Below are 15,880 nucleotides of genomic sequence, written 5' to 3'. Positions count from 1 at the left end.
TTCTCCCCTCCCTCCTCACTCTCTTCTCTTCTCCCCTCCCTCCTCACTCTCTTCTCCCCTCCCTCCTCACTCTCTTCTCCCCTCCCTCCTCACTCTCTTCCCCCCCCCCCCGTCACTCTCTTCTCCCCTCCCTCCTCACTCTCTTCTCCCCTCCCTCCTCACTCTCTTCTCCCCCCTCACTCTCTTCTCTTCTCCCTCCTCACTCTCTTCTCCCCCCCTTGTCACTCTCATTTTACCCCCCCCCACTTCAGAGCTATTTTTTTTTATAGAAATGTACAAATTCAGTACCTAAAGTACAAATATTTGCGTGACTTTTTTTTCCACAAAACGATGTGCAACATTCGGTAAATATGTAGCAAAAAGACTGCCTTCAAATCGCACTGACTGATCACAACCGCAGTCTTGTCAAGTAGGTTCAGTGGACGCAATTACACAGTATAACAGCCGCCCGTCATTCCCAGGCGACGCCTGAGCAGCGAATAACGCAGCTCATTGGCTGCTTCCACCCCGAGCCCCGCCCATCGTATGATCCTCGGCTCACACGCTCCCTAGCTGTAAGGACGTGTTCCCGCCTCTCCTCATCGGCTCTGTCAGTCACAAGCAGCCATAGGTATGAGGCGGTGCTCGCTGTCCTGGTGCTGACCCCGCCTAGTTAGTAGCTCCAGTCGCCTGTGCTTCCTGACTGCCTTGTGGAACGAGAGGCGCCGCCATGAGGAAGGTTGTGGTTGTCACTGGAGCCAACAGGTGAGGGAAGCGCTGCAGTGGACTGTGTGGAGAGGAAGGTCTTCTGTGCCGCGTGTGTGCGGCCCTCTGGCTAGGTGCCTTTGCATCACTGGTCCAAAAACCTATGTAACTGGTTAAATCACTGATGTCCATATAGCCTTACATGAGTGACAGGAAAGACCTGGTCTATCTAGCTTCCAACGGGTTGTTCACCATTTTGGGGGTGTTTGGGCAGACCTGCTGCTGGGTCCTGGGGCCCCCAACTATCATGAGAGTGTGTGAGAGTTCTCCTATTGTGAGGGCTGTACTCAAGGGTAGTGTCACAGAAATGTATTCGCATTTCCCCACCTGAACAAGTTGCTGGTGTGACACAGAGCCGCAGCATTATGATGCCCCACCTCAACTGTACTGAAGGCATTATGCGAGTCCAACTCATTTTAGCTGAAGTGTGCATTGTAAATGGTTTAGAACGCTGTGGATCTGTGTCATAGGAGCAGCATTCAGCAGGGGTAATACCTTTGCTGTATGGAGCGTACTTCTCGTACTGAATACGTTTGTGTGAATGGAGTAGTGGTCACTTGCACACAGCCGCTCATGTCCTGGGGCACTTAGGGATCTCCTTTCGTATCAATGGTCATTTTGAATCCAGAGGAGAAAAAAAAAAGCAGCCTGGTTTGAAATTGTTTGGTAGCAGCTAGGGATCGACCGATTATCGGTTTTACCGATATTATCATCCGATATTCAGGATTTTGACCGTTATCTGCATCTATTTTGCGGCTGTACCGATAGCGAATCGGGAACAAGGATCGCGCTGCTGTCAGCGCTCTCCGTGTTCCCTCAGCAGCACAGGGAAGAAGGAAGCAGTCCTCCCTCCCCCCTGTGCCGCTGCCACCAATGAGAGGACAAGAGGGGAGGGGCTGTGGCCCCAGCACCACCAATGAAGATACCGCTCATTAATTCATATACAGGAGGCGGGAGCTGGCTGCAGAAATCACATAGCCGGCTCCCGACCTCTATGACAGGGAGCTGCGATCTGCGGTAGTTGGCACCTGAGGGGTTAACTGCAGCAGATCGCAGCTCCCTGTCATAGAGGTCAGGAGCCGGCTATGTGATTTCTGCAGCCAGCTCCCGCCTCCTGTATATGAATTAATGAGAGGTATCTTCATTGGTGGTACAGTGCGCCCCCCCCCCCCCCCCCCCCCCCCCCCCCCCCAAGCCTCCCAGGATTAATCATTGGTGCCAGTGGCCACAGGGTCCCCTCTCCCCCTCCTCCTCAGTGGCAGTTCCCACCGGAGCCCCAGCAGTGTAAGCCTGGGGCTCTGATCAGTTACATTGGCAGCCAGGATGCTACTGAAGCTCTGGCTGCCATAGTCGGCTCCCTGCTGCTGTGTGCACAAAGCACAGAGCAGCAGGGACCGTTCGAAGTCCTATTCACCCTGACAGAGATCTATCAGGGTGAATAGGACAAGGGTTCTAGTCCCTAAGGGGGCTACTAGTTAGTAAAGAAAAAAAAAAAACAACAAAATATTAATTATAAATGAAAAAGAAGGATTTACAAAAAAAAAAATACACGTTAACAATAAACCTATTCATTTTCAGCAGATTTGTGGAGGAATTTTATTTTCACAGAATATCGGTATAAATTATTGGCTATCGGCCTGAAAGTTCACAGATTATCGGTATCTGCCCTAAAAAATCTATATCGGTCGATCCCTAGTAGCAGCACCTATAGAAGCAGACAAACAATGTGAGTTTGTGAGCGTTTCGCATTTCTGATTTTCAGTTTGTGTTTCTATTAAGTGTGTGACTTAACCACTTTGCTACCAGCGTCATAAATGTACGGCGATGAGCAAACATGGTGCTCGCACGTGCAGCGAACGTCATGGCCGGCGGGTCTCTGCTGTTTCAAACAGCAGAGACCTGTGGCTAATTACTGCGACCAGCATTAATGCTGATCACGGTAATTAAAGAGAACCTGTCACTGGGATTTTGGGTATAGAGCTGAAGACATGGGTTGCTAGATGGCAGCTAACACATCCGCAATACCCAGTCCCCGTAGCTCTGTGTGCTTTTATTGTGTAAAAAAACGATTTGATATCATATGAAAATTAACATAAGTCATATCTTACTTGTGTGACCAGAGAAGAGTCATATTTTCAAGCCCTGACTCATTTCCGGTTAATTTGCATATGTATCAAATCTGTTTTTATACACAATAAAAGCACACAGAGCTATGGGGACTGCATATTGCGGATGTGCTAGTGGCCATCTAGCAACCCATGTCCTCAGCTCTATACCCAAAATCCCGGTGACAGGTTCCCTTTAAAGCCTTTAGATGCCGTGCAGTTTCTAGGTAAAATTTCTCTCAGGGCGAGTGTCAAAACCCCCCCCCCCTTAAAACTGCTCGATGAAATAAGTGTCTCCCCATTGTAAAAAATGTGTAACCACATTGCACAGACGGTCACAGTGACGCACTGTCCCACAGACTCAGGCTCTCACTCACAGCAGGCTTCTTTTTCAGCACTGCTCCAGGCGGGCGGTAACAGGCAGGCAGTGCGGGCGGCGGTGCTCACCTCACTCACTGTACGTCATGCGGCGCGTGAGGTACAGTGAGTGAGCGCCGCCGCCCACACTGCCTGCCTGTGGGGGGACATTATTTTTAATAAGGATCACTATGGACATTCTTTAGAATGGAGGCTGCTGTGGGTGTCGTCATAACTGTATAATGTCTGATAGGCCTAGTCCTGAGTTATATTACCCTGCCCTGTATAATAATGTACCCTGATACCCCTTAGTTATATTACCCCAGCGGGGTAATATAACTAAGGGGTATCAGGGATGGGTACATTATTATACAGGGCATGGGCAGGGTAATATAACTCAGCTCAGGACTAGGCCTATCAGACATTATACAGTTATAATGACACCCACAGCAGCCTCCATTCTAAATAATGTCCATAGTGATCCTTATTAAACTTAATGTCTCCCACAGTGACAGTGGCCCCCATTTTTATGTCTCCCACAGTGACAGTGGCCCCGCCCCCCATTGTAATTAATGCCCACCCCCCCCACTGACCATCCACACTGTCACTGTCCCCATTGTAAAAAAAAATTGTTTGTTTAATTTAACCACATTGCACCCGAGTCGACCTACTGTCCCGGATCCTCACAGCAGGCTTCTTTTCAAGAAGCGGCACTCACTCACTCACTCACTGTACGTCACGCTACTGCGCCGCCTAGTGGGAGGAGCAGGCGCGTGACGTCAGTAAGTGCCGCCCGCACCGCAGCTGAGTGACTGGAATCGGTACGTACGGGCGGAGCCAAACGGATCCGTCCTGACTTACAATGCAAGTCAATGGGGACGGATCCGTTTGACGTTGACACAATATGGTGCAATTGCAAACGGATCCATCCCCCATTGACTTTCAATGTAAAGTCAGGAGTCCCTATTATACCATCGGATCGGAGTTTTCTCCAATCTGATGGTATATTTTAACTTGAAGCGTCCCCATCACCATGGGAACGCCTCTATGTTAAAATATACCATCGGATTTGAGTTATATTGTGAAAACTCAGATCCGACAGTATATACTGTGTACATGACTGCTGCCTGGCAGCACCCGATCTCTTACAGGGGGGTGTGATCCGCACAATTAACCCCTCAGGTGCCGCACCTGAGGGGTTAATTGTGCGTATCATAGCCCCCTGTAAGAGATCAGGTGCTGCCAGGCAGGAGGGGGCAGACCCCCTCTCCCTCCCTCCCCTGTATTAAATTCATTGGTGGCCAGTGCGGCCTCCCCTCCCCCCCCCCCTCTTAATTAAAATCCCCCATCTTTATATTATGGCCCCAGTTGTGCCCCCATCTTTATATTATGGCCCCAGTTGGTGGCAGGGGAGAGTTCCGATCGGAGTCCCAGTTTAATCGCTGGGGCTCCGATCGGTAACCATGGCAACCAGGACGCTACTGCAGTCCTGGCTGCCATGGTTACTTAGCAATTTTAGAAGCATTATACTTACCTGCGCTGTCTGTGACCGGCTGGGCTCTCCTCCTACTGGTAAGGGACAGGTCTGTGCTATAAGCAATGCGCCGCACAGACCTTTCACTTACCAGTAGGAGGAGCGCCCGGCCGGGCACAGACAGCAAGGTAAGTATAATGCTTCTAAAATTGCTAAGTAACCATGGCAGCCAGGACTGCAGTAGTGTCCTGGTTGCCATGGTTACCGATCAGAGCCCCAGCGATTAAACTGGGACTCCGATCGGAACTCTCCCCTGCCACCAACTGGGGCCATAATATAAAGATGGGGGCACAACTGGGGCCATAATATAAAGATGGGGGCACAACTGGGGCCATAGTATATAGGGGGGGATTTTAATTAGGAGGGGAGGGGGAGAGGGGAGGCCACACTGGCCACCAATGAATTTAAAACTGGGAAGGGAGGGAGGGGGGTCTGCCCCCTCCTGCCTGGTAGCACCTGATCTCTTACAGGGGGCTATGATACTCACAATTAACCCCTCAGGTGTGGCAGCTGAGGGGTTAATTGTGCAGATCACAGCCCCCTGTAAGAGATCAGGTGCTGCCAGGCAGCAGGGGGCAGTCATGTACACAGTTCTTAGTATATTCTAACTTGAAGCGTCCCCATCACTATGGGAACGCCTCTGTGTTAGAATATACTGTCGGATCAGAGTTTTCACGAAGTGAAAACTCAGCTCTGAAAAAGCTTTTATGCAGACGGATCTGTGATCCGTCTGTGTGAAAGTAGCCTACGGACACGGATCACGGACGCGGATGACAACCTTGTGTGCATCAGTGTTTTTTCACGGACCCATTGACTTGAATGGGTCCGCGAACCGTTGTCAGTCAAAAAAAATAGGACAGGTCATATTTTTTTGTCAGACAGGAAACACTGATCACGGACGCAGATGAACAACGGTGCATTTTCCGAGTTTTTAACGGACCCATTGAAAGTCAATGGGTCTGCAGAAAATCACGGAAAACAGAACGGACACGGATGCACACAACGGTCGTGTGCATGAGGCCTTACTGAAGAGACCAAGGGTATTTAAGCTGCAATTCTTATTTTGGCCAGCAGATTGCAGGTCAACATAAGAAATGAGCAATTGTGACCTTTAAATGGATGTAAAAAATTCCTGAATGTTCAGAATTAGGGATGAGCGAATAGACTTCGGATGAAACATATGAAGTCGATTCGTATAAAACTTCTTTCTAATACTGTACGGAACAGGAGCTACATACCGTATTAGAATGTATTGGCTCAGATGAGCTGAAGTTATTGCTTTGCGAAAGTCTAACACGACTTCGCCATACATATATACACTGCTCAAAAAAATAAAAGGGAACACAAAAATAACATCCTAGATCTGAATTAAATATTCTTCTGAAATACTTTGTTCTTTACATAGTTGAATGTGCTGACAACAAAATCACACAAAAAATAAATAAATATGGAAATCAAATTTTTTAACCCATGGAGGTCTGGATTTGGAGTCACCCTCAAAATTAAAGTGGAAAAACACACTACAGGCTGATCCAACTTTGATGTAATGTCCTTAAAACAAGTCAAAATGAGGCTCAGTAGTGTGTGTGGCCTCCACGTGCCTGTATGACCTCCCTACAACGCCTGTGCATGCTCCTGATGAGGTGGCGGACGGTCTCCTGAGGGATCTCCTCCCAGACCTGGACTAAAGCATCTGCCAACTCCTGGACAGTCTGTGGTGCAACGTGACGTTGGTGGATAGAGTGAGACGTGATGTCCCAGATGTGCTCAATTGGATTCAGGTCTGGGGAACGGGCGGGCCAGTCCATAGCATCAATGCCTTCGTCTTGCAGGAACTGCTGACACTCCAGCCACATGAGGTCTAGCATTGTCTTGCATTAGGAGGAACCCAGGGCCAACCGCACCAGCATATGGTCTCACAAGGGGTCTGAGGATCTCATCTCGGTACCTAATGGCAGTCAGGCTACCTCTGGCGAACACATGGAGGGCTGTGCGGCCCTCCAAAGAAATGCCACCCCACACCATTACTGACCAAATGCCAAACCGGTCATGCTGGAGGATGTTGCAGGCAGCAGAACGTTCTCCACGGCGTCTCCAGACTCTGTCACATGTGCTCAGTGTGAACCTTTCATCTGTGAAGAGCACAGGGCGCCAGTGGCGAATTTGCCAATCTTGGTGTTTTCTAGCAAATGCCAAACGTCCTGCACGGTGTTGGGCTCTAAGCACAACCCCCACCTGTGGACGTCGGGCCCTCATCACCCTCATGGAGTCTGTTTCTGACCGTTTGAGCAGACACATGCACATTTGTGGCCTGCTGGAGGTCATTTTGCAGGGCTCTGGCAGTGCTCCTCCTGTTCCTCCTTGCACAAAGGCGGAGGTAGCGGTCCTGCTGCTGGGTTGTTGCCCTCCTACGGCCTCCTCCACGTCTCCTGATGTACTGGCCTGTCTCCTGGTAGCGCCTCCATGCTCTGGACACTATGCTGACAGACACAGCAAACCTTACCACAGCTCGCTTTGATGTGCCATCCTGGATAAGCTGCACTACCTGAGCCACTTGTGTGGGTTGTAGACTCCGTCTCATGCTACCACTAGAGTGAAAGCACCGCCAGCATTCAAAAGTGACCAAAACATCAGCCAGGAAGCATAGGAACTGAGAAGTGGTCTGTGCTCACCACCTGCAGAACCACTCCTTTATTGGGGGTGTCTTGCTATATGCCTATAATTTCCACCTGTCGTCTATCCCATTTGCACAACAGCATGTGAAATTGATTGTCACTCAGTGTTGCTTCCTAAGTGGACAGTTTGATTTCACAGAAGTGTGATTGACTTGGAGTTACATTGTGTTGTTTAAGTGTTCCCTTTATTTTTTTGAGATAGAGATATATATATATATATATATATATATCTCTATCTCTATTACACACACACATATACACACACACGTGTATGTTCCGCGATCACTCAACGTAACCATCGATTTTAACGAAACTTTGTATACACATCCCTTGCTACCTGGAAAGAAATCTTGTGGGGGTCTCCGCTCTCTAGCACGTACCGTTCTCGAGTTATTCCCAAAAAATGCAAATATGGCAAATCAAATGACCTACATTAGCCAATAGAAGCCTGCAGGTCTTCCTCTTCATATCTCAACTGCCATACACACGGTCACATGTCCCTTATCAACCAATAGAAGCTCGCAGGTCCTTAGTCTCCACATACAGTTTTACACCAGGTTTCCATAACAACCCAGCAGGGTGGATTTGATTTAAATCACTAGTCAGTAAGGCTTGATTTAAATCATAGTTTTCTACATAAAGACTAATTCTTGCTGGTATAACTTATAATATGCAAGTAGATTTAAACAACTTTTCATATTAGGTTGATTCTGCATTCATAGGTTTGTAGAAGTTAGGATTAAGGTATTTTTCTCAACTCTGTTCATGTTATGACATTTTTGCTGTGAAGAGGCATGTGATCTCTGCTGAGTCAAATTCAGTTTTGAGAACTGCAAAAGTAAAACCAAGCATCTGTGATAATATCTTGTAGGCAGAGAAACTGCCCAATAATCTTACAAAAACCTCTGGAAGAGAATGACATTGTGAATGGATTAATGGAATTTATTTACCAAAAAAATTACACATATAGAAACATAGAATGTGTCGGCAGATAAGAACCATTTGGCCCATCTAGTCTGCCCAATATACTAAATACTATGGATAGCCCCTGGCCCTATCTTATATGAAGGATGGCCTTATGCCTATCCCATGCATGCTTAAACTCCTCCACTGTATTTGCAGCTACCACTTCTGCAGGAAGGCTATTCCATTCATCCACTACTCTCAAAGTAATACTTCCTGATATTACTTTTAAACCTTTGCCCCTCTAATTTAAAACTATGTCCTCTTGTAACAGTTTTTCTTCTTTTAAATATTCTCTCCTCTTACCTTGTTGATTCCCTTTATGTATTTATAAGTTTCTATCATATCCCCTCTGTATCGTCTTTCTTCCAAGCTATACATGTTAAGGTCCTTTAATCTTTCCTGGTAAGTTTTATCCTGCAATCCATGTACCAGTTTAGTAGCTCTTCTCTGAACTCTCTCCAAAGTATCAATATCCTTCTGGAGATATGGTCTCCAGTACTGCGCACAATACTCCAAATGAGGTCTCCCTAGTGCTCTGTAGAGCGGCATGAGCACCTCCCTCTTTCTACTGGTAATTCCTCTCCCTATACACCCAAGCATTCTGCTAGCATTTCCTGCTTCTCTATGACATTGCCTACCTTTTAAGTCTTCTGAAATAATGACCCCTAAATCCCTTTCCTCAGATACTGAGGTTAGGACTGTATCACTGATTTTATATTCTGCTCTTGGGTTTTTACGCCCCAGGTGAATTATCTTGCACTTAAACATTAAATTTTAGTTGCCAGATTTCTGACCGTTCCTCTAGTTTTCCTAAATCCTTTTCCATTTGGTGTATCCCTCCAGGAACATCAACCCTGTTACAAATCTTTGTGTCATCAGCAAAAAGACACACCTTACCATCGAGGCCTTCTGCAATTTCACTGATAAAGATATTAAACAATATTGGTCCCAGAACAGATCCCTGAGGTACCCCACTGGTAACAAGACCATGGTCTGAATATACTCTATTGACTACAACCCTCTGTTGTCTGTCCCTCAGCCACTGCCTAATCCATTCAACAATATGGGAGTCTACGTACAGCCTTAGGGCTCTTTCACACCTGCGTTATTGTCTTCCGGCATAGAGTTCAGTCGTCGGGGCTCTATGCCGGAAGAATCCTGATCAGGATTATCCTAATGCATTCTGAATGGAGAGAAATCCGTTCAGGATGCATCAGGATGTCTTCAGTTCCGGAACGGAACGTTTTTTTGGCCGGAGAAAATACCGCAGCATGCTGCGCTTTTTGCTCCGGCCAAAAATCCGGAACACTTGCCGCAAGGCCGGATCCGGAATTAATGCCCATTGGAAGGCATTGATCCGGATCCGGCCTTAAGCTAAACGTCGTTTCGGCGCATTGCCGGAGCCGACATTTAGCTTTTTCTGAATGGTTACCATGGCTGCCGGGAATCTAAAGTCCTGGCAGCCATGGTAAGTGTAGTGGGGAGCAGTGTACTTACCGTCCGTGGCGGCTCCCCGGGCGCTCCAGAGTGACGTCAGGGCACCCCAAGCGCATGGATCACGTGATCACATGGATCACGTCATCCATGCGCATGGGGCGCTCTGACGTCATTCTGGAGCGCCCGGGGAGCCGCACGGACTGTAAGTATACTGCTCCCCCGCTCCCCGCTCCTACTATGGCAACCAGGACTTTAATAGCGTCCTGGGTGCCATAGTAACACTGAAAGCATTTGGAAGACTGTTCCGTCTTCAAATGCTTTTAGTTCACTTGCGTTTTTCCGGATCCGGCGGGCACCTCCGGCAACGGACGTGCATGCCGGATCCCAACAACGCAAGTGTGAAAGAGGCCTAAGTCTACATAATTAAAAAACTAATCTTTATTTCATGACGGAATAACCTTTGGATAGTAATATATTTTCCTCAAAAAGCATTTTATATAAAAAAAAATCTGATTTAAATAAAAAAAAAAAAAAACATTTCTTTTGATTAAAAAAAATAATAATAATAAAATCATTGATTTTTATCCACCCTGCAACCCAGCCATTTTTCTTCATTGCTGTAGGTCAGCTTTAGGCCTATTGCACACGACCGTATGGCTTTTTCAATGATTTGCGGTCTGTTTTTCACGGATCCGTTCCGTTTTTTGTTTCCGTTGTGCTTCAGTTTCTGTTCCGTTTTTCCGTATGGCATATACAGTAATTACATAGATAAAATTGGGCTGGGCATAACATTTTCAATAGATGGTTCAGCAAAAAACAGAACGGAAGCGGAAGACATACGGATGCATTTCCGTGTGTGTTCAGTTTTTTGCGGACCCATTGACTTGAATGGAGCCACGGAACGTGATATGCGGGCAATAATAGGACATGTTCTATGTTAGAACGGAAATACGGAAACAGAATGCATACGGAGTACATTCAGTTTTTTTTGCGGAACCATTGAAATTAATGGTTCCGTATACGGAACGCAAAAAACGGCCAGTAAACGGGAAAAAAAAAACGGCTGTGTGCAGGGGGCCTTAAAGGGAACTTGTCACCGGGATTTTGTGTATAGAGCTGAGGACATGGTTTGCTAGATGGCTGCTAGCACATCCGCAATACCCAGTCCCTATACGTTGCTCTGTGCTTTTATTGTGTAAAAAAACCTATTTGATACATATGCAAATTAACCTTAGATGAGTCCTGTCCCTGAGATGAGTCCAGCACCGCCCCGCATCCTCAGAATCTCCTCCTTGCTCCCAGACGTCAGAAAGCTAGAACGCTGTAAGCTCGCGATGCGCGAGCTAGCGCATGCGCAGTTCGTTCCCTACGGCTGATGCCAGCAAAGGGAAGGAACACTATGACGACACTAAGGCTGCAGCTAACGATTATTTGAATAATCGATTAATGAGGAAAAAACACCAAAATGACAAAAACATATGTTTAGTTTACCGGTAAACTGCTTTCCAGGAGTCCGGAATGACAGCACCCATGGAGGATGTCCTTACTGGCTTCTGTTGGGACAGGAAGAGAGACAGTTTAAAGGGCCCCTCCCCACCCCCTTGCTCCAGTGTTTATAACTTACTACACCGGATAGGCTGCCACATCTTTATTTCAAGAACAAGTGTTAATTCACACTGTATACAGTAGCAGTATAAATATACAAACCAAAATAGTGTACCGGAAGGAACAAAAAATGGGGGGGGGTAGTATTGGGTGCTGTCATTCCGGACTCCTGGAAAGCAGTTTACCGGTAAACTAACATATGTTTCCAGGACGTCCTCCATGACAGCACCCATGGAGAACTAACAACTTAGAACGCCATATTAGGGGGGGGACCACTGCTTGTAGGACCTTACGGCCAAAAGCTAAGTCCTGATTGGCCATAGAGTCCAGCCTGTAGTGTCTGACAAAGGTAGTGGAGGAAGACCAGGTTGCTGCCCTGCAGATCTGGTCGATGGAAGCTCCGGCTTTCTCCGCCCAGGTTGTAGACATGGCTCTGGTAGAATGAGCCCTCAACGTTATAGGGCAGGATGAATTCTGCAGTCTAACATTCCCTGATGGTCTCTTTGATCCAGCGGGCTAAAGAGGTTTTAGAGGCTTTGCATCCCTTGTTTCTACCACCGAATTGGATGAAGAGATTCGCTGACTTTCTCCAGGGTTTTGTCCGCTTGATGTAGGCGAGGACTGTTCTTCTCACATCTAGACAGTGGAACCGCTCCTCCTGTATGTTTTTGGGGGAGGTACAAAACGAAGGGAGAATTATCTCCTGTTCTCTATGAAATGTTGAGACAACCTTGGGAAGGAAGGAATGATCCAACTTAAGAACTATCCTATCGTCTAGGACCTTCAAAAAGGGTTCCCTAACTGACAGGGCCTGAATCTCGCCTATCCTACGAGCAGTAGTGATGGCTAGTAAAAACACTGCCTTGAGGGATAGAAGTTTGACGGGAATATCCTCAATAGGTTCGAAGGGAGCATCACATAAGCTGTTTAGAACTATATTTAGGTCTCACGTGGGAACTGTTTGTCTCAGGGTGGGGCGCATTCTGGAGACTGCTCTGACAAATCTCTTGACCCACCTGTGTTCTGCTAATGGGACGTCTAAGCAGCAACTTAAGGCTGAGATCTTTTCCCTTTGAGGGTGCTTGGTTTTAGACCTATATCAAACCCTTTCTGGAGAAAATCTAGTATATTGCCTATGGATGGATTTCTAGACTCTGGATGATTTTGAACTAGCCAAGATGAGAATTGCTTCCATATTTTGAGATATATGGCTGAAGTCACAGGTTTACGGCCTTGTTGCAGTGTTGATATTACCTGATCGGAGAGACCCTTCTTCCTCAGGGTTTGCCTCTCAGGATCCAAGCAGTCAGTCTCAACTTGTTGAGATTGGGATGCTCCAGAGGTCCCTGCGTCAACAGATCTTTCCTGTCTGGAAGGGGGTACGGGTCTTTGACCGACATCTCCTTCAAGATGGGGTACCAGGCTCTCTTGGGCCAGTCTGGCGCTACCAGGATCAGAATGGTGGCACTGGTCCTCATCTTCTTTAGGACTGCCGGGATTAGGGGAAAAGGAGGAAAGGCGTAGGCCAGTTTCATGTCCCAAGTCTGGGCTAAGGAGTCTACTGCCACTGGGTTTTCGCTGGGGTTTAGTGAGTAAAAACAGTCCAGCTGAGAATTTCCCCTGGACGCGAAGAGGTCTATCTCTGGTTGACCCCATAGCTGGCACATCTGTCTGAAAACCTGTTTGCTCAGATTCCATTCTCCTGCGTCGACCCTGTGACGGCTTAGGAAGTCGGCTCTCGAGTTCTGAGACCCCTTTAAATGGGTTGCTGAAATGGACCGAACTTCCCTCTCTGCCCATATGAAGATCTGATCTGCTAGATCCTGAAGGAGCGGGCATCTGGTACCACCCTGTCTTTTTAGATAACATACCGTAGTTATGTTGTCGGATAGGATCCTGACGTGCTGATCTTTGAGAAGATGTTTGGCTGCTCTCAGAGTCTTCAGCACTGCCTTCAGTTCCCGGTAGTTTGAGGATTTTATTTTGTCCTGAAGCACCCAGGAACCCTGGAAGAGATGCTGGTCCACATGCCCCCCCCAGCCATTCAGACTTGCGTCCGTGGTGACGGTTATGGCTGGAGTCAAATTCCACGGGACTGCTTTCTCCAGATTCCCTGGTTCTATCCACCAGGACAGGGATTTTACCACTTTTTCCGATATTTTCATCCTGGAGTTCAGAGAGCGGTGGTCTCTGTTCCAGGCTGTCAAAACTGCCTTCTGGAGGGTCCTGGAGTGGAATTGGGCCCAGGGTACTATTGAGATGCAGGAGGTCATCAGTCCCAGGATCTGCATGGCTTCTCTGGATGAGTGGGTTCTCTTCTTTTTGAACAGCTCTATCTTTTGTCTTAGATTGATCTGTTTCCTCTCTGGAAGAAAGGAGTGTTGTATCCTTGTATCTAAGAGAGTGCCCAGGAATTCCTTCCTCGTGTCTGGTACCAGATCCGATTTTGGGTAGTTCACGATCCACCCCAAGGTCTAAGGTCTGATGGATGTCCCCCAGTAATTTTTGAACTGAGTCTGCTATCAGTAAGAAGTCGTCCAGGTAGGGCACGATTGTAATTGAATTCTGGCGAAGGTAGGCCATCATTTCTGATACTACTTTTGTGAATAGACGGGGGGCAGATGAGATCCCGAACGGCAGGCACTGAAACTGGTAGTGAAAGGTCTCCTCCCTGTACTTGACCGCAAACCTTAAATACTGTTGGTGTTGAAGATGTATGGGGATGTGGTAGTACGCATCCTTGAGGTCCAGTGTGCAAAGATGAGCACCTGGAGGGATCAGAGGAGTGGAGGATCTTATTGACTCCATCTTGAACCTGTAGTACGTCACCCACCTGTTCAGAAATTTTAAATTGATTGTCCTCACCGACCCGTCTGGCTTCTTCACAAAGAAAAGTCTCGAGTAGTGGCCTGTGAACTGCTGGGGAGAAGGAACCTGGGTGATAGCTCCCAGAACCAGAAGGCTTTGAATATGTGACCGTAGTTGCTGTTGAAGGAGAGGAGATTCGAAATAGGTCACCTGGAACGTTTGTGGAGGAGGAGTTCTGAAATCTATCCTGAAGCCGTCCCTGATGGAGTCCAGGATCCATTGATTGCAAGTAACTCTCTTCCATCTTTCCCAAAAGTGACGAAGTCTCCCTCCCACTGGTCTGGCGTCATGGTTTCCCTGTATTGGTGTTGGGGTTGAAGAGGAAACCCCTACCTCTACCCTTGGGGTAGCTCCAACGGCCCGATTTTCCTTTCCCTCTATAGGCCTTAGCCTGATTTTGGCCCGAGGGTCTACGAAAGGGCTGGGGCTTTTTAGGCTTCTCTTCAGGGAACCCTTTCTTGTTATCTGCCGCATTCTGGAGGATAGTCCAAAACTGGGCCGAACATAAATGAGCCAGAGAACGGAATGGAGCAGAGTCTGTTCTTTGACGCTACGTCCCCAGACCAGGACTTGAGCCAGAGGGCCCGTCTAGCAGTCCTGCCCTTCTTTTTAGGGTCCCCATGAGGCCTGTGCCCTGGCTCCTTAGAAGTCTAAGAGAAAGGGGGGATAAGGCCAATTAGGGAACTGCTGAGCCCAAAAATTTATCCCTGTACAAAGTACGCAAGGTGACTACTTACAGGGGCCTGGACGGGGGAGTCTGAACAAGTTTCAAGCTTGCTGGACGCCTGGACCTCCATGATGCAACCTACCAGGCTGCCATCTGGCGTCTTAAATAAGTTTCAGCTAACTTACCGGTCCGCCCGTCGCCGCCTGGCTCCGCCTCCGCTTGCTCTTTCCCAGGGGGACTCATTCCAGGGAAGAGTCAACCCCCAGGACATGCGAGACCACCGGTTCGGCGTGTCTCCAGCATGCCGATGCGCGTCGCCATACACTTCCGGTGACGCGTACTGGCTTCCGGTCACGTGAGCGCGGCCGGCATTCTGACGTCAGAGGAGCGCAGGAGCCGCAGCCGAGCCCAGAGCTCCGATGGGGAGAAGCGGCTACAGCGTCCCCGATTCGTGCGGCCGGCCAGAGAGGGAATCAGGGACTTAACCAGGGGACCGCTTCCCAGAGTGGTGCTGGTTCGGGGGCCTGCCGGAGTCTGAAGAGGAGAGGTAAGCACCCCCCGACCAGACTCGCCCCGTTCCCTACCTATCTTGCTAGGAGAGAGCTCTCTAACTCCTCCTATCCCTGTTGGGACAGGAAGAACACTGGAGCAAGGGGGTGGGGAGGGGCCCTTTAAACTGTCTCTCTTCCTGTCCCAACAGAAGCCAGTAAGGACATCCTCCATGGGTGCTGTCATGGAGGACGTCCTGGAAAAAGGGGTTTATATGAATTTACTTGAAAAATTATGTTCAAAGGCCATAATAAAACAAATTGTGAATGGCACTGTTATGGAGGGGATCTGTGGAGGGCACCGTTAGGGTACATTCACACGACCGTGGTGTATTGCGGATCCGCAACACACCCGCCTGGCACACCTATAGAAA

General features: G+C 48.1%; 1 protein-coding gene across 4 annotated transcripts in view; it reads left to right on the top strand.

The window, feature by feature from the left end:
- Positions 1–609: 609 nt before the first annotated feature.
- HSD17B7 (hydroxysteroid 17-beta dehydrogenase 7) overlaps positions 610–15,880 on the top strand; it is a 169,648-nt gene continuing 154,377 nt past the window's right edge. For all 4 annotated transcript variants that reach the window (XM_040407786.1, XM_040407785.1, XM_040407784.1 and 1 more), the window contains exon 1: positions 610–744. In XM_040407786.1, coding sequence (XP_040263720.1) covers positions 710–744 — 35 coding nt within the window. In that variant the 5' untranslated portion in view covers positions 610–709. The remainder of the gene's footprint in view (positions 745–15,880) is intronic.

This window comes from Bufo bufo, chromosome 9, assembly GCF_905171765.1.
Source record: "Bufo bufo chromosome 9, aBufBuf1.1, whole genome shotgun sequence".
Lineage (NCBI taxonomy): Eukaryota > Metazoa > Chordata > Amphibia > Anura > Bufonidae > Bufo > Bufo bufo.
The sequence above is the reverse complement of the archived record's forward strand: the minus strand, read 5'-3'. Positions and strand labels throughout refer to the sequence as shown.